A 22,887-nucleotide genomic window follows, 5' to 3' on the forward strand; every position below is an offset into this window, starting at 1 on the left:
ATATATTGACAAGGTTGGCAACCACTGCCACTATCAAATTAGAAACATCTTTATTAAACCAAAAAGAAGCCATATACTCATTAGGAGTCATTCCTCATTCCTCTTTGTCCCCAGCCCCTGGCAACCAGTAATCCACTTTGTCTGTCTTTTCTGCCTATTTTGGACATTTTGTATAAATGAAATTACCTAATATATGGTGTTTTGTGTCTGACTTTTTCATTTAGCACTGTGTTTTCAAGGTTCATCCCTGCTGTAGCGTTTATCAGTACTTTGTAGCTGTGTCCTATTTATACTAAATTTTGTTTATCCACTCATTCATTGGTGAACATTTGGATTGTTTCCACTTTGGGGGTATTATGAGTAATGCTGCTGTGAACATTTGTTTGCAAGTTTTTCTATGAGCATGTGTTTTTACTTTCCTTGGATATGCACCTAGGAGAGTAATTTTGGGTTATAGGCTGACTCTAACTCTTCGAGGAACTACCAAACTGTTCAGTAGTTTTCTTGATAATTTTTACTTAGACAGTTTGGTAGGAGAATGAAGATTACAATTCTAATATTCAGTATTTCCTTCCTGTAAGAATTGACTTACTATCATGTTCTTATAAAGAAAATTTCAAAGACTTGTTTATTGAATGTCTTTGTAAGTGTCTCTGTTAAGTGAACAGTGTCCTACCTAAGGATGAAGTTAGTTGTCATGTTTTATAGAAATTCTTTAGTTTTCCTCATTTTCAGACTGAAGGATCTGTTCATATTCCATTGGACCATACACATGCATAAGTTGTCATTGAGTCTCTCTTTCAATTATTAATCTGTTCTCTTTGTTGGATTGCTTCTCTTGCAGGGTTTTGACTCTGGGAGGAGGGCTGCCTTATTTGGAGCACCTTAATCTCTCTGGTTGTCTTACTGTAACTGGTGCAGGCCTGCAGGACTTGGTTTCAGCATGTCCTTCTCTAAATGATGAATACTTCTACTACTGTGACAACATTAACGGTAATGCCTTTTTTAACAATGAGATAATTTTGGAGGAGTTGATTTAACACTTTTTAACAGTTCTGATAATACTTAGGATTTCTGTTGTGTTTTCTAGATTTCAAATTACCACACATTTTTGTAATTTGAGATTTAGTCCTTTTCTAAATGTGAGCTTTTCTTATGGAGCGAGATTTCAGCTATCCATTCTACCAGATTTTAGAAATATGTAATAGTTTAATCAATCCAGAGGGGCAAGTTTTTGTAGAATTACTTAAGTCCTTATAAAATTTTGGGAATTTCTTCTAGTGAAAGAGCACTCATTAACGGTAGAGAGGTACTGATGTTCTCGATAACGTGCAGTTCTTAGGGATGATAGTTTTCTTGTAGGGCAGGAAAGCTTCATAGTATAGTAGAAAAAGGAAGACTTGGGTGATGTGAGCTTCTCAGGGACCCTGAGTCTGGTTCCAGATAAACCTCTTGGAAGATGGAGGAGGATGGTGAGTGTGGTAATGGGAAGAGACTGAGGTGCTTTAAATGTGACTAAAATCCCTATAGTATTTTGGAGATTGAGTCCTGCACTTTCTTTAACAGCATCAGGTAAATATTTCTTGATGTTTTGTTTTGTTTTGTTTTGTTTTTTAAGCCTATTCCTACCCTGCAGAGGGACTGTTTAATGTGCTTTTTCAAAGTACATTCACTGCCCTGTTGGTCATCTGGTAATCGCTGGTGGACACTGCAATTCAGAAGTCCTGAAGCATAAGCAAATCAACCTCCTGTATTTCTAACTGGGAAAAGTTTACATGGTTCAGATTCTGCTGTGTCTTTTTGCATCATATATTGTTATTTTTGAGAGTCCAATTTCATCTTAAGATCATGGGAAGATCAACTGAGTTTCTCTCAGGCAGAAAACTGGACAGAGGCCAGGAAGACTTAGAGGAATGGTATCTTCTTGAATGGCAGCCTAGTAGGCAGAGAAGTTAGCAAATCTCCTGTTTCTCAGATGAGGTTTTTCTTAAAATATGTAGGACAAGACAGGAGGTGGCAGCTCTTTTGTTTCTGGAATCACATGGGTGATGTAGGAGATGACCTCCTGTGTTCTGGAAATAGCAGCTCTAAGTTGGAGCATTTCTTTGCTCTTCATTGCCTGTGGTATATGATAAGAATGGTGAAAGTGAATGTTATATTGGTTGCAACCTGCTAAGTGTATGAAAGAAAGTGTGATTGCTGTGGTGGCGCATTTGCTGCTTCGGGAGTTTGGGAAGAATTTTACTTATTCATTTTTTTTGTATAGTTATGTCATTGTAGTTTCACCATTGTGTTTACTAAGGCTTATACATTATGAGAAGTAATCAATAAGCAATTATTTTTTGTAGGAAAAATATCTTAATTGGTAGTATAATACATTTGATTTCTCTACATTGATTTCACCATAGGTTATACTTACGGGAATAAATCTTTGAACCTAATTTGTTATACTTATTTTGGGGTATGTAGATATTATTGGGTTGGTGGGGGGATTGGGTTTCACTTCATTTTTATGACCTGCCTGCTTCTTTTGCATGTATATTTTTTAAAACTTGTTAGTATGTTAGAAATTCTTTCATTTTGACCTATTTTGAATATATAAATATTAAAGTGTTCCATAGGAGGTGCTATATTCCTTTTGTTGAATGTTTGTTGAATTTCTTTTGTTAAGATTTTTTTCTTTTTTATAAAATGAGTGGTAATTTTCAATAAGCCAATTTTAATGAACATATCTGTCTTATTAAAGGGTTTGAAACAAAATAGACAGTGCTTGTATAATCGAATACCAAGTCTCCTTTTACAGCTTCTTAAAGCATGATTTGGGGGAAATGGAAATCCTTTAAAATTTACAGGGTGACTTGTCATATGAATTTATAATATGTTCCAGAGTTCCAGCCAGTTGCTCTTAAAGCAGTACTCCGATAACAGTGTTTTTCTTAAAGGATATTTTGACAACCTAGAAAGTGTTAAATAAAGTTGCCTTGCTTCCAGCTTTGCAAGATGACGTGGGGCTGATCCAGTATCTTCCATCACAGTTCAGCTTGTATAGTAAATATTTAGTGACTGTGTCATGGCTCCCTTTTTGTTATTATTGTTATTAGTTTTGAAAGTAGCCAGTATTTTTATACATGTTCTTAGACTAATAGGGGGCATATTCAGGTGACACATTTTGTTTTAATATTTGAGAATAACACAGTGAAAATTCATTTTGTCAAGAGTTTATTTCCATAGTTAACTACCAGGTTACTACTAAAAGAAGTAAATACTGATAAATAGTGTTCATTAAATAAATGATAAATGAAGCAAAATTTTCTGTTTCCTAAACCTTAGCAGAGATTTTGGAGAAGATAAATTAATTATCAAGCATTGTCTCCTGTGAGCAAGACACTGTACTAAGCATTGACATAAAATGACATTTTTGTTCTTCTGAATGATTCTTCATGACATTTAAATTTGTTTTTGGATTGACACAAAAGTTAAGATTTAAGTATAAAGAAGATTTAGCCTTGACATTTAAAAAATTCTTTGTCGTTTAAGAAGCAGTAGATGGAATTGCATAATTTTAGAGCTCTGAAGAACATCTGAACAATGATAGCACATAAGCTTTTTGTACTGATTTGCATTTCAGTGTGTGTTTATGAATTGAGAGGTTAGCTCATAGTAGGTGACACAGTCTCAGATGATTTGCTCTCTTATGTTTCTAATTTAAGTTAAAAGGAATTTTAAAGGTAAGTGAAGGTAAGTGCAGATACACAGCATAAATAATGTGCTTAAAATCTAAGAAAAACAAATAATTCAGTAATAAAACTTGGGAAGATAATGATAGCTAACATTATAGCTCTTCTCTAATATTTTAAAGAATGTTTTCTTATGAAGTTTATTTTTACCATGCATTTAAAGATTTTATTTGCTGATTATGCAAATGTTATTTTTCTGTTTATTATCTGCTGTAACTTACCCCTCACATATTAAAACCATTGGGTTGTTTTTTAAATCTCACATCAAGATCGGTATTTACTGGTGATAAGTCCAGTGTTTACCTTTTGAATTCCATGTCTGTGTAAGTGCATCTAGAGATCCTTGGCAACCCAGCGTATCTTAGTCCTGTTTCTTTCTAATTCTACCTCGCTTTTTCTGTGGCTTATTTATTCTCCTGTCCATTTATTCCCTTTTCTGAACAGCCCTCTAATACTGAAGCATCTTAACTGTTTATGTTGCTTATGACTTTTATGCTTTGGAAATTGCTGTTCACCCCTGTTTCCAATAGTATGAAACTAACTTAAAAACAGTGGTTGTCTTTACCTTTGCTTTGCTGTAGGCTTTCAACAAAATAAAATCCATTCAAGGATGAATCCACTTCTATGGATTATTAGGATCAGTCATCTGGAGTATCATTGACCTTTCAATGGGGCTGTAGTTTTGAGGTAGTGTTACAGTTATTGGCTAATAAGTACAGTTATGCCCTTAGACTTCCATTGAAACTCAGACAGATATCCTAGTGTGTGTTTGAGAAAGGGAGCCCATTTTATATCATTGTGAGCAATAACTTTGTGACGAGTAAGGAAAGACTGACAGGCATCAGGACAGGGTTATTCTCTACCTAATGTAGGGCACGTATTTTAATTTCTGCATTTTCCTTCCTCTCTTAGCCCTACTGCCATCCCTGAGACGTTGAGAGCAAAGCGACTCAGGTCTCCAGGGTGAGCACTGAGGATACTGGGCCTCTGTGTTTTGGCAAGAATGATGAAAAACTGTGTGGTATAGGCTTTCCTCGAAGATATTGCAAGTTTGGTTCCAGAACACCATAATAAAGGAACATTGCAATAAAGTGAGCCACATGAATATTTTGGTTTCCCAGTGTATGTAAAGTTATGTCTGCACTATACTGTAGTCTATTAAGTGCAATAGGTTTATGTCTAAAAAAGCAATGTACATAATTTAAAAAATGCTAGCCATGAAAAAAAAATGCTAGCCATCATCTGAGCCTTCAGAAGAACAGTCATGGTAGTACATCAAAGAGCACTGACCATAACAAATGTCATGATAATGAAAAAGCTTGAAATACTGTGAGAGTTACCAAAATGTGACACTGAGACAGTTCAGTTCAGTTCAGTCTCTCAGTTATGTCCGACACTTTATGACCCCATGGACTGCAGCACGCCAGGCTTCCCTGTCCCCCACCAACTCCCAGCGTTTAATCAAGCTCATCTCCACTGAGTCGGTGATGCCATCCAACCATCTCATCCTCTGTCATCCCTTTCTCCTCCTGCCTTCAATCTTTCCCAGCATCAGCGTCTTTTCCAATGAGTCAGCTGTTGCTTCAACATGAGACAAGGAGGGAGCAAGTGCTGTTGGAAATAGTGTCAGTAGACGAGCTCAGTGCAGGGTGGCCACAGACTTTTAGTTTGTGAAAAATGCAGTATCTGCTAAGTACAGTAAAGCAGATCACAGTTAAATGGAATATACCTGTGTTTGGAAAAGAGCAAATCTTCTGAGTGGCATCCTTGATCCACTTGGCTCCTACGAGGCTCCCTTTTATTTTCTCTCTTGCAAACCAGTAGATACTTTATTTCATTGCTTTCAGCCATTGCTTAGGACTTTTTCCTAGGCCACTTTTGATTTCAGTATAAAATTTCTTCTTTACCTTTCTATCCTTTTAAAGAAAACAGGAGTATAGACATTTTGAAGTATTACAGGGAGTTTCATTTTGGAGTACTGCACCGAAGTCTCCATGTCTCTTTCCTTGTATTTCTCCCTTTCAGAAAAGTTAGAATTATACACTGAGAAAATGATAGTTGGATGTGTTTTTGTAAAAGCCGCCAGTATCAGCATTGCGTCACAGGGACTGTGTCAGGGTGGGGCAGTGGTAATGAGGCAGGGCCCTGGGCCTCGGAGAAAGGTGCCCCTCCGCGACTGGCGGGCTGAGCAGTGACCAGAGGAAGGGGGCAGGAACGCGGGCTCAGAAAGGGAGGTGGGGAGGGTGAGTTAAAGCCGAAGATGTGCTCAAAGGGGACACCTGGTCAGATGCTGTCAGTGTGAGGAGGTTTTCAAGCCAGAGGAGTCCTTCCTAGGGCGTTTGGAATATCTTACAACATGCACTAAGAGACTTCACTTTGACTCTGTGATTAAGATTGCTAGATTGTGTCTTAACGAGAAAATAATCTTAACAAAAGTGCTGCTTTGTGAATTTTAAGTTTTGACACATTCGACTTTTTATTTTAAAAGAACACATTTTAATTTTAATTACGTAAAAAATAGGCTTTGTGGTAATTCAGTTTTATATTTAAAATGATTTGAGACTTAAAGTTATGGAAAATTTCAAACATATAAACATAATAATACAGTGAAGCCTATGTATCATTGGCTTCAGCAATTATACACCTGAGGCCAGTCCTCTTTGATAGACCGTTGTGCATTCCCTTATTTCCTCCCCATATCCAGACATAATATTACTTTAAAAATTAAACATAAGTATTTGGAGATAAATGAAATCATCAGCTATTGCAGCTCCACCGTGGTTGTAAAGCCCATTTGTTTCTTTTCCTGAAGATACATTATTTTCATAGTGAGCTATATGAATGCTGTACTTTTTTGTATATCCTAAGAAATTAATCTTTCTTATTTTGTATATTGCCATTTCAAGAATAAAAAGAATAGTTAAATTCTGGGAAATAGGTGTGTTCTGGGTGTTGATTTGCAAATTGTTATTTTCTTATGTTGCTATTAGTATAATCACTTTCTTTTGCAATGGTTTGGTACTTCAAAAAACAAAATGAAACTAAGTTAGCCTATTTTTCTGAGTTAGTCTTGGTATCATCCCAGAGTACTATGATTTTTCAGGTTTAATCCTTTTTATAAAATGTTATTTTCTACAATAAAATTATATTTCTTGTATGATGTATTTTTATGGCCCTTAGTATTACAAATGCAAGTATTTTGGTTCTAATTGATGAGTAAAGAACTAATTAACTTTGTTCATGGTGCAGACGTACTGAAAAGCTTCAATATGGTTAAAATGTCTTTTTCCACATTTGCTTGCCTTTATAAAACTATGATTCATTCAGAGTACTTAACATTTTAATATATGCCATGTTCTCTCTTTGACACTTTCTAATTCTCAGCTGCGTTCCCTAATGCATCTTTTAGTCTAGTGTCTTGAATTGCATAATGTGATTGGAATAAAATATCAGTTATTCCACAGATGTTTTATTGCTTTGTTTGTAATTGAATCACAACTTTTATTATGTTTTAGATGTGTTTTTAATTATTTATTCATTGCATACTTAATTCTGGAAAGTAATTTAACCATAGCACATGATTTATTTTGGGGAACAGATGTTAAATAACAATATGGCAAACATGTTAAGGCTAGGTCTACATAGTTTATTTTTAACAGAAATTTTGAATATAGTATTTATTGTAATTGCTGAATAGTGGTTTCTTTAGCTTATCTATTACAGATGAGGTTGTTTTTGCCTTAATACTATTTCTGGGAAGGATGTTCATGGTGTAAGAGGTCCATTGTTCACTTAGCCTGGCAGTCTTGCTTCTGTGAGTTATCTCGCGTTGGATTTTTTGTTTGTAGGATTATTGCCAACAAAATTATTTCTTTTCCTTCTTCCTTTTCATTTACCTGTGTTAGTTAAAGTTAAACTGCTTTTGGTGACTTTTGTGCTGAAAAAATTTTTATACACTCATGGTGGGATTTCATTTCTATGCTATAAATGTATTACCAGTAAAAATAATCAGTGTTTTACAGTTCTTTAACTAGCAAGCTTACTTTTATGTGATGAGAATTTCCTCCTTTCACACTTCTCTGTTTTCACGCAGGTCCACATGCTGACACCGCCAGCGGATGCCAGAACCTGCAGTGTGGTTTTCGAGCCTGCTGCCGCTCTGGCGAATGACCCTTGACTTCTGACCCTTGTCTACTTCATTTAGCTGAGCAGGCTTCCTTTCATGCACTTTACTTATAGCACATTTCTTGTGTTAACCATCCCTTTTTTGAGTGTGACTTGTTTTGGCCCCATTTCTTACAGCCCCAGAAATCTTAATTTACCAGTGAATTGTACAGTGTTGTTTCTCTTTGCAAATCGTATTTTTGTTTTAGAAAGGGATTAGATCTTTTCATAGGGTGAGAACAGTTTTATCAGATTTCTTTTAAATTGAATACTTTGAAAAAAATTGTCACTAATACCATGCCATTTAAAGTCTTTTTTACATTATTTTGAGTTTTGAAGTCAATGGGTAATTGGTTCTCTTTATAGATAAACACTGTACCAAGCTTTGCAGATCTTTTCAGACATACATTTCTGAAGTTTTATTTTCAGAGACTGCACGTTTTGAAAACCGGTCTCTTTTCCATGTTTTCTTTAATTTGAACAGTTCCCAGAGGGCCAATTCAAACATACCCACATGTAAGATTCTCTTAAGATGGTGAAATAAATTGGCTTCCTGGTGTCGGCTCCTTGAGCCGGCACAGCACCAGTGTCTTTGTACTTCCTTTCTTCAGAGACCCCAGTCCCCACCACTGTCCAAAAACGTGTCACGTTTGGGAGGGGTTTTTAAAAGTCCCACAGTCATTTGAAGAAATACATAAATAAAATCTTTGAGGACTTTACCAAGTAATCTCTTTTGTGTTTTGATTGTGTTACAGATCTCAGTCCAGAGTTACTTTACTGTGAAATGGGTCTTTTGAACCCCCGTGAAATCAGTGACCTGCCAAATAAGTAGTTTTAGACAGATACCTGATTTTGTTGAGCTGAACTGTCTCTTTGAAATTATTCGTGCAGTAGTCGAAATTCAGATTGGTAGGTTTATCTTCTTTGCTGCGTGAAATGACAGTTGGCATGGAGACCTGTCACTCAGACAGGCACATACTGACTAAAGTTTACGTCATGCTGTGTATAGTATTCTGTCAGCAGCATACTGTCTTATTTTTATAAATACCTAAAGGCTATAGAAGAGGAGGTAATCTTGCAGTCATGTTTTTTGTGGTCCCAAGTATTTTTTTTTGTTTGTTTCATTGAGGAAGAGAAGGAGTAGGAAAGATACCAACTAGAGGTGGGCAGCTTCCAATTCAGGCTAAGGGGAAACTACACAGAGTTGTCTAAAATGAAGGAAGAATCAATTGAGAATATAAATCGGGAGACGTCATTCTGCTTTACAGTTTAACTAATATTTGAACTAAACACTCTGAGAGAGGATCCCCTGTAAGGAAGGATGTCTAATGACTCTGAAGTTTCACTTTCCTCTAAGGATTCTGTCATTTTGATTCCATTGCTGCTAACATTTGTGAAACGTTAAGATGGAACCCCTGTAGTTTCTTGTATGTAGGGTGGGGCAGCTGAATGATCAGACCATCTTATCCTTTGAGTGTGTGTCTCTTAGCTTATTAAGTCCTCACACCTCTTGTGGCAACACTGCACCTAGCTGCCTCCTTTAAAAGTTTGATTCCCTTAGAGAACTTGAGAGGACATCTGAGTTTTAGTGAGCAGTTACAGGGTCAGATGTTTTATTTTGTAGGTTGACTGTTGTGTGGTTACTGTGTTTTTATTTCCTTAAGTGTTTAATAAAGTTTGTTTGAAAAGTTGACATTCTTTTCTTTTAAGAAAAGAAACTGAAATAAGTCTTCTGGGGTGAGTCCCATCAAACTGAATGGTAAAATTAGTCATCTGTAACTATAGTCGTGAGTCACCACAGGAGGACTTAAGGATATACCCCATGTAATCAGAAACCTGTCCTATTTGGGGAGTAAAAGTTTTGATAATACTTAGGGGAAAAACCATGATTAAATGGTATTTGAGGACTTGGCTTAAAAGTTATTCTTTATAAAGTAGCTAATTTGAGCAGCTGGTTTTCCAGGAGTTTGAGGTAATTGAGGGGTTTCCCCTTTTGCTTTGTCCTGTGCTACGTGATGTTTAGAAAACCATTGCACAGGACTTGGCGGTCTTGAGCCAGACTAACTTCAGTATATGAACACATTGTCATATGGAAACTCACGGTTTTTCTGTCATCACCTGACCTGTTTCATGGGAAGATAGCATAACTTGCATTTAGTTTTTAAATAGCACTGCTGTTTGATTATTGAGGATAATTAATACTTTAAAATTTCTTAAGTTTTTTTATTAAAATATGGTTGTCGTACAGTCTTGTTTCAAGTGTACTGCATGATGACTTGACACCTGTTTATTATATAACAGGGTTTGTACCTCTTAATCCCCTTTCCCTATTACCCCCCACTCCCTTCCCATAGCCACTGGTTTGTTTTCTCTATTTATGGGAGACTGCTTTTGTTTTGTTTTTTAGATTGCACATTTAAGTGAAATCATGTCATGTTTGTCTTTCTCTGTCTAACATATTTTAATATCCTCTAGATCCATCCATGTTGTTTCAAGTGGCAAGATTTTTTTATGGCTAAGGAGTATTCCACACACGCACGCACGCACATCATATCTTCTTTATCCATAGATCTTTCCATCGACTCAGGTGGTTTTGATACCATACTATTACACATAATGTAGCCATGAACACTGAGTGCATTTAACTTTTCAAGTTAGTGTTTTTGTTTTCTTTGGGTAAATACTCAGAAGTGAAATGGCTTTTTTTAAAATTTGAGAATCCTCTATACTGTTTTCCACAGGGGCTGCATTAATGTACAGTCCCACCAACAGTGCATGAGGGTTCTCTTCCCTCCACTTCTTCACCAACACTTGTTATTTATTGTCTTTTTGTTAGTACTATTCTGGCTGGTTTGAAGTGGTATCTGATTGTGGTTTCGATTTGCATTTTCCTGGTCATGATGTTGAGCATATTTTCATGTATCTGTTGGCTGGCTGTATGTCTTTGAAAAAATATCTATTCAGATCCATTGACCATTTTTATTTAATTTTTTTTTTCTTGATGTGGACCGTTTTTAAAGTTTTTATTGCATTTGTTACAGTATTGCTTCGGTTTTATGTTTTGTTTTTTTTTGGCCACAAGGTGTGTGAGATCACCTCCCTGACCAGGGATCAAACCAGTACTCTCTGTGTTAGAAGGCAAGATCTTAACCACTGGACTGCCAGGGAAGTCATCTACTGACCATTTTTTAATTTGGTGGTTTGTTTTTTTGATGCGGAGTTGTGTGAGGGCTTTGTATGTTTTGGATATTAACCCTTTGTCAAGTACATTATTTTGCAAATATCTTCTCCCATTCAGTAGGCTGCCTTTTTGTTTTGTTGAGAGTTTTTTTCTCCATGTAAAAGCTCATTAGTTTGATGCAGCCCCATTTGCTTGTTTGTGCTTTTATTGCCCTTGCCTGAGGAGACATATCCAAGCTATTGGTAAGAGCAATGTCAAAGAGCATACTGCCTATCTTTTCTTCTGAGAGTTTTATGGTTTTGGGTCTTAGGTTTAAGTCTTTAATCCATTTTGAGTTTATTTTGTACTTGTTGTGAGAAACTAGTCCAGTTTGATTATAATATAGCTGTCCAGTTTTCAAAATATTGTTTATTGAAGAGGCTGTCCTTTCCCCATTTGTATTCTTGCCACCTTTGTCATAGATTCATTAATCTTCTTAGTGTGAGTTTACGTCTGGACTCTCCTCTGTTCCATTGATCTGTATGTCTGTTGATTATTAGGAAGCTGATGCTCCCAGTTCTTTTGTTCTTTCTCAAGATTGTTTTGGCTGTTCAGGGTCTTTTGTGTTTACATTCAATTTTAGAATTATTTGTTTTAGTTTTGTGACAGTTCTTTTGGTATTTTGATAGAGATAGTGTTGAATCTGTAGATTGCCTTTAGTAGTACGGCTGCTTTAACAATATTAATTCCTCCAGTTCACAGATACAGTGTGTCTTTTCTTTTTTTCTTTCTTTTTTTTTTAACTGTCTTTTCATCTGTGTTGTCTGCAGTTTCTTTCATCAGTGTTTTATAGCTTGTACTTCGAAAAGTACAAGCTTTTTACCTCTTTGGTTAGGTTTATTCGTAGGTTTTGTATTCTTCTTGATGCAGTTGTAAATGGGATTGTTTTCTTAATTTCTCTTTCTGATAGTTTCTTATTACCATATAGAAATGCAACAGATTTCTCTCCAGTCCGCCCTCCATATCTGTGGTTTCTGCACCTGCGGATACAACCAAACACGGTTGGAGAAGAGTTCACAATCTGTGGTTGATTAGATCCGTGTGTATAGAACCTGCAAATGCATATGACCAACTGTAAAGAACTTGAACATCTGAAAATTTTGGTGTCCAAAAGAGGGTCCTGGAGCCAATCTCCTGTGGATACTAAGGAGCGACATATATTAATTTTGAATCCTGCAATTGTGTGGAATTGATTTATTTGAGTAGTATTTTAGTGATGCCTTAAGGACTTTCTATATACAGTATCATGCCATCTACAAGCACACTTTTGCCTTTTCCTTTCCAATTTGGATGCTTGCTTTTTTTGTTTTTCTCTCAATATTGTGACCGGGAGTTCCAATAGTATGTTGAATAAAAGTGGCGAGAGTGGGCATCCTTGTCTTGTTTTTTCTTTTTTTTTTTTCACTTTTAAATTATGGAAGTATGATAACATTAATTTGCCAACAAAGGTCCGTCTGGTCAAGGCTATGGTTTTTCCAGTGGTCACGTATGGATGTGAGAGTTGGACTATAAAGAAAGCTGAGTGCCCAAGAGTTGATGCTTTTGAACTGTGGTGTTGGAGAAGACTCTTGAGAGTCCTTTGGACTGCAACGAGATGCAACCAGTCCATCCTAAAGATCAGTCCTGGGTGTTCATTGGTAGGACTAATGCTGAAGCTGCAACTCCAATACTTGGTGTAAAGAGCTGACTCATTTGAAAAGACCCTGATGCTGGGAAAGATTGAGGGCAGGAGGAGAAGGGGATGACAGAGGATAAGATGGTTGGATGGCATCACCGACTCAATGGACATGAGTTTGAGTAAACTCCGAGAGTTGGTGATGGACAGGGAGGCCTGGCATGCTGCAGTCCATGGGGTTGGAAAGAGTCGGACACAACTGAGGGACTGAACTGAACTGAACTGGAAAATATGGGACAAAATTGCATATAGGTCCGCTGTAACAATTATTTTTAAAGTAGATAAATTAAGATTTTTAGTTGGATTTTCAGTATCTTAACTCCCCAAAATGAATAGAATGATTAGGTAGAAAAGTAGAAGGATATGGTAGACCTGAAAAGCACTAAGAACCAATTCAACATAATTAAGATTTAAACAGTTTTCACACAACAGCAGGATACAAATTCTATTCAACTTCCCATAGACTGTGAAGCAGGAAACCATGGAAAATACCTAGGGATGAAAACAAGGAGCAAAAATTTCATGGTCTAAAGGTTTTGAAATCATAAGGAGTCTTCTCACTTTAGAAATCAGTATCAAAAGATATTTGAAAATAACCCACATATTTTCAAGTGCAATGTGTCATTTGCCAAGAGAGATATTTGACTTAGCTGTTGAAAGCCTCAGGAAGGTTAAAAGACTGAAAAAACAGGGTGATTGCAGAGAAGCAAGCATAGAAGAAAGATTGCAAAGAAGAAAGCAAAGTTAATAGTGCTGCTGTTGAGAAATCCTGTTTTACATGTTTCTATTTTGTGTACCACTTTCCATGTCAGTACATACATTTAGTTTAATATTACCCGGCTTGCTTAGTTTATTTGGGCTGTTAAAACAGAATGCCATAAGCTGGGTGACTTAAATAACATGTGTTCCTGACACTTCTAGAGGCTGGGAAGTCCAGAGTCAAGACTTTGGCAGATCTGGTGTCTCACGGAGACTCTCTGGTTTGTTATGTCAGACGTCTCATTGTATTCATGCATGGGGTAGAGGTGAAGTAAAGTCTCCTGTCTATTCTTAGAGCACTAAATCCCAATTTGAGGGCTCTATCCTGAGTGCTGTATGATATAATTACCCTCCCTGGATACCTCTTTTTCTTAAATTGAAGTATAATTGATTTACAGTATTAATTTCAGATGAATAGTATATTTTAGGTTTCTACAAGATAATATAGTTCTTTATGCTGTACAGTAGGTCTTTGTTCATCTGTTTTATATATAGTAGGGTGTATCTGTTCATCTTGTATTCCTAATTTATCCCTCTCTCCCTTCCCCTCTCGTAACCATAAGTTTGGTTTCTGTAATAAGTTCATTTGTTTTATTTTTTAGATTCTACATATAAGTGACATTTGTCTTTGTTTGACTTACTTAATATGATAATCTCAAGGTGTATCCATGTTGCCACAAATGGCAGCATTTCATCCTTTTTTATGACTAATAGTCCATTGTATGTATGTACCACATCTTTTTTATCCATTCATATGTTGGTGGATATTTAGGTTGTTGCCATGTCATGGCTATTGTGAATAGTGCTGCTGTAAACATAAGTGGGCATGTGTCTTTTCAAATTAGAGTTTTCATCTCTTCTGGGGATTGCTGGATTATATGACTTTACTTTTATTTTTTTTTAAGACCCTCTATAGTAGCTTCACCAATTTGTATCTCACAGTGTAGGAGGGTTCCATTTTCTGCACACCCTCTCCAGCATTAATTTATTGGCTTTTTGATGATGGCTATTCTGTCCTGCGTGAGGTAATCCCTCATTGTAATTTTGATTTACATTTTTGTTACCACTAGTGATATTGAGCATCTCATCATGTGCTTGTTTGTCATCTCTATGTCTTCTTTGAAGACATGTCTTATTTTAGGTCTTTGGCTCAGTTTTTTAGTAGATTGGTTTTTTGATATTGAGTTGTATGAGCTATTTTGTAGATTTTAGAAATTAAGCCCATGTCGTTTACGCCATTTGCAAATGTTTTCCTCCAGTCCATAGTCCAAAAATATCTTTTTGTTTTGTTAATGATTTCCTTTGTTGTACAAAATCTTGTAAGTTTGATTAGGTCCCATTTGTTTATTTTTTATTTCTTTTGTCTTGGGCAACTGATCAAAGAAAAAATTGCTATGATTTAAATCAGAGACTGTTTTACCTTGTTTTCTTATAGGAGTTTTATGGTGTCATGTCTTAGATTGTGTCTTTAAGCCATTTTGAGTTTATTTTTGTTTATGGTGTGAGTATGTGTGCAAAATTCGTTGACTTCCATGCTGCTAACCAGCTTTCCCAGTACCACTTGTTGAAGGGACTGTCTTTCTCCATTGTATATCCTGGCCTTCTTTGTTGAAGATCAATTGTCCTGTGGGTTTATTTCTGGGCTCTATGCTGTTCTGTTGATCTGTATATGTGGTTTTGTGCCAGTACCATCCTGTTTTGATTACTGTAGTTTTCCAGTGTTGTCTGAAGTCTGGGAGGGCTGCTAATCCTGCTTTGTTTTTGTCCTCAGGATTACTTTGGCAATCCTGGATATTTCGAGGTTTCATATTAATTTGAGGATTATTTGTTCCAGCTCTGTGAAAACTGTCAAGGGTAATTTGATAGTGAGCACCTTAAATACATAGATTGCTTTGGGTAGTATGGCTATTGTAACAGTATTAATTCTATCCAAAAGCACAGGATATCTTACTGGCAAAGAAGAAGATCATTCTCAGTAGAAGGTGAGCAAGTGCAAAAGCATAGAGCAATAAAGGTCATAGGAACTCTGAGCTGTCACAGTTGAATTTAGGGTCAGAGTGGCATAGACAAGGCAGAAAAACTAAATAAAATTTGCACATTTTGAAAATCATGATAATTTTATTTCATTATTTGCAGGTATTTTCTTTCCTCTGACAGATCAAGAGCACTTAAAAAATATTCTCTTAATTATAAAATTTACATGATATAAAACATACAGAAAAAAAAAACATACAGGGAAGTATTATCTGTTGCGTATAAGGGAGGCAACATAGATCCAGACAGACAAAACATTTTTGGGATATGGGTGGACATACACAGCTAAAGCAAATTCAACATTAGGAGCATCAATATTATGTACTCCAGTGCTGTACACAGCTTCAATCAAAGGCTTCACCTCGGAGTATGGCATGTGAAGGGGGAATCCAGAGAACTGCAGGAAAACAAAACAACATTTTAATCATTGCTGAATGTGAAGTTTTCAGTATATTTTCCCCCTAATTAAATATGTGCAGTTCTAAATAGGAAGTCTTCCTTTTGGGTCTTAAAGTCATTTATTTAGCTTTGTTTTTCTATTCAGCTATATATTAGCATTACAAAAAATGGAGAGAGGCTAAGTGTTTTGATTGCTAACATACTGAATTTATGTTTAAGATACCTGTTAAGTCACCAAGCCACCCTCCACCGTTCCCTTCCTTCCTCATAGCCCCGAGTTTGCATAGAAAGAAAACCCATGCAATACCAGGAACCTAGGGTAGATTAATGCATTCTGCCCTGGCCTCAGTGTTGATCTATAGGAAAGAGGGTATGTAATCTAGGACACTTGTAAGGAATAATGGCATATGGATGCCCTCTGCTGCTCAGAGCAGCTATTCCAGCCCATGTGTGTCCATGTGTGAGTGCTCCACGAGGAAAACCACTCTGGGGAATGCCCTCATGTGGGGGAGGGCAGAGTGGGAAGGCGTGCAGACGTGCGGTGTAGCCCCGATAGCTGCTCGTCCCTCATTTTCACCCTAATAAGCCCATGGGTTGGTAATGCTCATGCTTGTTTGAAATAAGTTTTCTGTTACTTGAAAGCATCCCAGCTGAAACCCAGCCTTAGAAGTTTAAAGGGTAAGTTTTAGTCACTGAGTAGCAGTAAATGTCCAACTTGGGACCTTCCTGTGGTCCAGTGGTTAGGAACCCGCCAGCCAATGCAGAGGACCCGAGTTTGGTCCCCGGCCTGGGAGGATTCCGCCTGCTGTGGGGACTAAGCCCGTGCGCCACAGCGACTGAGCCCGCGTGCCTACAGCCTGCTCTCTGCAGCCAGGGACCACCGCGATGAGATGTCCGTGCGTCGCAGCGAGAGTAGCCCTTGCTTGCTGCAGCTGGAGGAAGCTCATGTGCAGCAACAGAGACCCAGTGCAGCCAGAAATAAATGAAATTTTAAAATGCCCAGCTTGATTTCATACTGTTTGACCAACGAGGCTTATTCTAGGTTTTAGTATCTGGCTATAGGGTATGAACACACAGCACTACTGACAGTAAAGAATATATATTGCCTGGTAAGGAGAATTTTTTTTTTTTTTAAGCAACAAAAAGCAACCAGAATAAAATCATATCCTTAAAGTCTGCTCAAGAATGGTTGGCTTCACCTTGATGTTCAGTTGAGTCTAACATGATTTAGCCAGATATTTTCATTTTATGTAATACTCTTGTGATTTTATAAAAGATATTTTTCACAGGATCCTCCTACCAAAAAATGGTGATATTTCCGTTTTATAGAGACATTTTGCTATTTAATGGTGGGTTCATTCTTGAGCTTTGAACTTTTAATCACATTTTTGTAGTCTCTGCTGTTCATCTATACAGAGTGGGAAGTAATGTAGGCATTTTGATTCCAAAGCCCGTCGTACTGAGCAGTTTCCAATTTGAATGTTCTGATTACCCTGTAGTCTCCTAGCTGTTTGAGCAGTTCTGCTCTGTGGTCGTCCTCCACGTCGTCTTGGTTCCTTTCTAACAGAGGCAAGAGGTGACGCAGCGTGGAGGTGCAGTGTCTGTTCCATCGAGTCAGATGGCGCGGCCGCCAGTCCATGATTTTTTCTTTTAGTATTTTTTCAATCCTGTTTATAAAAAATAAGCTCCATTTTTTTGGGTGACTTAACTTTTCCCTTGTAAACAAAGTACAAAACCTAGCATTTTGAAACTTTTAGAAGAAACAAGATTTTTTTTTTTTTCCAGGAATTAGTTGTTCTCAGGATCTCACAGCTTTATTTTAAATATGGAGTTGAGAGTAAATTGGTGTTTTTTGGTAATAATACCATAAAAAGGCTCACTGTGATCTTGTACACTTTGACATGCACCTCTTCCTGTGGCCTGGGACAGAAGAAAGGACACACATGCTTTGAAATGAGAGAGGTCTGGCTGGGCTCAGAAGCCCCTTAGACCCCCGACAAGTACATGGACCTCTCTGAGCCTTGTGAAACTGGGAAAATAAAAGTTCTGTTTTGCAGGGTTCATGATAAGGATTATGGGGCTCAAACAGGCTCTTACCAGCATTCTATTAATCCCATGTGCTAGGTTCAGAAAGTAGTTGAAGTTCACTGAACCACTGATTGGACAAAATGGGCCTGTTTAAGCCAAGGATTGTGAGATTACCGAATGGGACCCACGCATAGCATGCTGTGAACTCTAATCTGGGGGGAAGTTTCTGGAGAACTAGCTATCGGTGCCGGACTTCACTGCTCTGTGGCTCACACTATGCTGATGCCAGAGCCTTGGGATTTACAGATCACATCTGAACTTTGTAAACACAAATTAAAGTTTAATTGCTGTTCACATTGATCCAGGCTGAGAACTGTGTAGTTTGATATTAACACTCCTAGTGACAGACTGCATTTGGATTTATGGGTTATGTCACCTGTCTTGTAGTTCAGCTGTAGCCACCTTGTCTGTGTGCTGGTAAATAAGCTCTTCTGGCTATAAAAGAAAAAAAAAAACAGTTGACAAATTTTTAGGAATCAGTTACAGTTTATTTTAATAGCTGTACATCCTTCTCTAAATCTTTTTTTAAAATTATGAACTCTTCATTGAGTTAGGATAATATCACAGATGCTAATGCAGCCAAGATCTACTTTTAAGCAAAGCTTCACAAATAAATTACAGTGCCGTGTAGTTCTTTCTCAGCTTTATTACCCTTTCTCTCGCAGAAGCAACCATGATCTGAATTTGTTTTTTCAGCACTCTTTCATTCAACATGTATTGAAGACCTACTGTGTGTCAGGCGCTTATACAGGTGAAGAGGATGTAGCCCGTATGAACAGAATCCCTGCCCTTGTGGTGTTTACGTTGTCGTCAGTGGAGACAGGCAAAGTAGTGAAATGTGTTCATGACTTAACTACAGATACACACATCCCTAAACAATATACTGTGTTGCTTTTCAGTTTTCTAAACTTTAGTGATTTTATCCTGTGAACATATTTTCCCCTTTAGCGTTATATTTAGAGGAGATAGCAAATACATACTTTCACTGTGCTTACTAAGATTCATGAGTATTGATTCATTTGTGTAACTACTATAAAATATTTCAGTGTATACCATAATTTACCCCTTCTGTCCTTCTAATCCTTAGGCTTCTGCAAACAGTTTTCCTATGAAAACTCTTATGTTACCTTCTATCCATGAAGAATTTCTCTTAAAGTGGTTTTTCTTAAAATATCTTTTGGAAAGATTTGATCCACAGCAAAAAAAAAATAATTTTATATTACACACACAGTTAAATATCTATATATCTATGGCTATCAAATTTAAAGTTTTAGTAAGTAAGTCTCAGGCTTACTATTTATAATCTACTAATGTCCAGTACCCTCTAAATTAATGAGTCCTTCCTGGACCATGACCTGAACTTTGATTTCGTATTTCAACATGAAACATGTGATAAAATTAATTTAGTGAATTGAGACCATTGTAGCATCTGAAAAATTAAATGAAATATAGTTTGTGGGTTTTTTTTAAGATCACAGGACTCTATCAAATTTATTCTTTTATGTATGTGTATAGTGGTTCATCATATGATGGTCTGTTTCTTATTGGGAATTGGGCTTAACTAAGTTTGAAAATGAAGTATTTATCCTAGACTAAATACCTAGGAGTGGAATTAAGGATCAAAAAATATCTGTATATTTTTTGCCCAGTATAACGATGGCAAATTCCTCCCTTTCTTTGTCTGCATTTGAAAGTGAAAGTTGCTCAGTCGTGTCTGACTCTTTTGCAACCCCATGGACTGTAGCCCACCAGCCTCCTCTGTCCGTGGGATTCCCCAGGCAAGAACACTGGAGTGGATTGCTATTTCCTTCTCCAGGGGATCTTCCCAAACTAGAGATCAAACCCGCATCTCCTCCATTGCCAGCAGATTCTTAACCATCTGAACCACCACAGTTCAAGACCTGTCTGACTACATTTAATTGTTATATAAACATGTATATATTTATATACCTGAACGCTGGAAAGGCCAGGATATGGAAGACTTCTTGAAAAGAAAGATTTCCATAGCTTGGGCTTGGTGACATCAAAATTTATCCGTAGTGGGGAATCATATTGTTGAATATTAAACCAAATCTAAAAAAGACAAGACTACATTAGTGTATATGGTGGCAGATGTATGTGTGTTTAGAGAGATGCAGCAGAGAGACAGCAAGACGACGTACAGCTTGCCCATTTTTTTCATATTTTGATTCTTAACACTGACAAGCGTTTTACAGTCAGTGGCATCATGTAGTAACCATGGGCCAGTTTTTTACATTTTTGTATATCCGCAGTCGAGGTGCACCTTACTATTGAATGTAGATTGCTGAAATAAGATAGTTCCTGGTGATTAGAAACATACCTCTTCTATAAAAGTGGGATAATAGTACTTACCTCATAAGATTGAGTTAATTTATTTATACCTCTTTAGAACAATGCCTGGTACATACTGAGTACTCAGTAGCTGTTAGCTATTTTATTACTACTGTTTGTATTGATCATTGTTTGTCTCACTAGAGTGAGATGTTTCCCTGAGGACTTCTGTCACATGCCTTATTCACCACTGTGTCATTAGCATCTGGCACAGCTCCTGGTTGGCATATGATAGGCCTAACTACCTACCTGTAACTGTGCATGAGTGGTGAATTTGTCCCATTCAACATAATCGTCAAGTGTCTTACGTTTAGTTCTAATACAGTCGTGGATAAAGTTGTAAATGAAACAGTTTCTACTGGCACGTAGCAGCTAATGAGAAGACAGTGCAGACTAACAAGTACATGGGATATCAGACGATACATGACGTGGGAGAGGGTATCACTGGCCCCAGTTCTGCACCCCTGCCTATACCCACAGCCTTTGCCCTGTTACTTGGCAGTCGTTTAGTCGCTAAGTTGTGCCCGACTCTTTTGTGACCCCATGAACTGTAGCCCGCCAGTCTCCTCTGTCCATGGGATTCTCCAGGCAAGAATACTGGAGTGGGGTGCCATTTCCTTCTCCAGGAGATCTTTCCGACCCAGGGACTGAACCTGCATATCCTGCATCAGCAGGTGGATTCTTTACCACTGAGCCACCCAGGAAGCCCTCCACTAAAAGGGTAGACATGTACTTCCTTGGCTCTTGACTTCTGGTGAGTAGAGAGGGATCGCAGTGTCACTGTTCTGTGTCCCAGCCTCTGAAGAAGCTCTGCGTGTTTCTGCTTGCCCTCTCGTGCCCCTGCTGACTGTCACTGCCCCGAGTCCCAGAATTAAAACTCATTCGGAAGCAGGGCGCTCCCAGCCTTGTCAGCAGAACCATCCCAGCTGACTCACAGGTCCGTGAGAATAACTGTCTGAAGCCGTGTAGTTTGGGGGTGAGTTTTTAGTGTGTTGTGCCAAGTTAAACTTACACAGGTTGTAGAGAAAGCTATGCAGTAAGAGGTGAGATTGGAGGCGAGACAGGAATGGCAACCCACTCCAATATTCTTGCCTGGAGAATCCCTGGACAGGGTCGCAGAGTCGGACGGACATAACTGACTACACACACACACACACACACACACACACACACACACACGGATGTTTTCATTGGAAAGAACAGGAAGTGAGGGAAGAATTAGTGAAGCTGTCTGGTAAGGGGAAGGGTCATCTATGCAGAGGAAATAGCAAATGCAAAGAGCATTTGAGGGACAGCCAAGAGAACAAAGTGACTTCAGAGGAATGAGCACATAGAAGCAAGAAAGAGATCAGTGAAGATGGTGGGGCCAGGCAGCTGTCAGATCGTAGAAGCCTCGTGGGCAATTTTAAAGATTGAGGCTTTGACTTTGGAGTGAGCCAAGAAGTCACTGGAGTATTTTAAGCAGAGGAATGAAAATCTATCTTCTATTTTAACAGGAATATTATTTGCTTTTTGGAGATTAGACAGGGATAGGAGCAAGTAGTTTTAAGAGGGCAAGGTTTTTAAGAGCTATAGTCTGGCTGTAGGGTAGGGAAAGTGCAGAAAAGTTGTCGGAAATAGCACTGGGAAGAGTTGAAGGCAGATTAGAATCCAAGGTGAGGTGTTTATTCTTAAATTTATATACAGTGGGGTGCCTTCAGTACTTTCTGAGCATGAGGAAAGCTGAACATTCGGAAAGAACCAGGCATCAGTGGACTAAATCATGGGCTGAACTGGAGACAGATTATTTAGTTGGTTATTTATAGTAATGCAGGATGAAATAATAATGACATGACCTGGAAAACAGAAGGGGTGGTATCTATATCACTTGGTACTAATATCTGTTAATAGGATTGAAGTAGGAGGAAGTAGGGGAGGGGGAAACTCAAGGACAATTATGGGGTTTGAATCTGAGTGATTGACCTCCTTAGAAGTGGGAGGGCCAGGAGGAGGGGCTGTTTTCAGAGATAAAGGAAAAATGAGTTGAGTTATGGGTGTCCTGAGTTTGAGACTTTGATCAGCACTTTGCTGTCTAGCAAACAGTTGAAAATTCAGGTTCCAAAGATTCCTGGGCTAGTGAATTATAAATTTTTTTTTTTGCCAGGATAAACTAGATAAGAGTTATAATTAATAATAAGTGTGTTCTGCAAGAAATCTAAATATAGAATTTTCAGGAAAATCTACTTCAAAGTGTGGAAAGAAGAGTTTAGTGGCAGAAACTTGAGGAGCTATTGCAGAGAAATGAAAACCAATAGTCCTTTACTAGTAAACCAAGCCTGGGCAAGTTGTTCCCCCGCCCCGCCCCACCCCATGAAGAGGTGAGTAGTTGTGTCACGTGTCATAGAAAAGGAGAAATGAGTGAGGAGAGTAAACCATTGGACTTATTTATCCATTAGCAAGACAATGGTACTTCTTAGAGT

General features: G+C 37.7%; 2 protein-coding genes across 8 annotated transcripts in view; one reads left to right on the forward strand and one right to left on the reverse strand.

Moving 5' to 3' along the window:
• FBXL5 (F-box and leucine rich repeat protein 5) overlaps positions 1 to 8,628 on the forward strand; it is a 44,136-nt gene extending 35,508 nt beyond the window's left edge. For all 4 annotated transcript variants that reach the window (XM_070458103.1, XM_070458102.1, XM_020908467.2 and 1 more), the window contains 2 exons: positions 845 to 993; positions 7,831 to 8,628. In XM_070458103.1, the coding sequence (XP_070314204.1) occupies positions 845 to 993; positions 7,831 to 7,907 (226 nt within the window). In that variant the 3' untranslated portion in view covers positions 7,908 to 8,628. The remainder of the gene's footprint in view (positions 1 to 844; positions 994 to 7,830) is intronic.
• Positions 8,629 to 15,653: 7,025 nt separating this feature from the next.
• The window catches only part of CC2D2A (coiled-coil and C2 domain containing 2A), a 120,707-nt gene continuing 113,473 nt past the window's right edge, over positions 15,654 to 22,887 (reverse strand). For all 4 annotated transcript variants that reach the window (XM_070458101.1, XM_070458100.1, XM_070458099.1 and 1 more), the window contains 4 exons: positions 20,027 to 20,149; positions 18,453 to 18,511; positions 17,481 to 17,655; positions 15,654 to 15,986 (listed from right to left, as the gene is read on the reverse strand). In XM_070458101.1, coding sequence (XP_070314202.1) covers positions 15,798 to 15,986; positions 17,481 to 17,655; positions 18,453 to 18,511; positions 20,027 to 20,149 — 546 coding nt within the window. In that variant the 3' untranslated portion in view covers positions 15,654 to 15,797. The remainder of the gene's footprint in view (positions 15,987 to 17,480; positions 17,656 to 18,452; positions 18,512 to 20,026; positions 20,150 to 22,887) is intronic.

This window comes from Odocoileus virginianus, chromosome 29 (assembly GCF_023699985.2).
Source record: "Odocoileus virginianus isolate 20LAN1187 ecotype Illinois chromosome 29, Ovbor_1.2, whole genome shotgun sequence".
Classification (NCBI taxonomy): domain Eukaryota; kingdom Metazoa; phylum Chordata; class Mammalia; order Artiodactyla; family Cervidae; genus Odocoileus; species Odocoileus virginianus.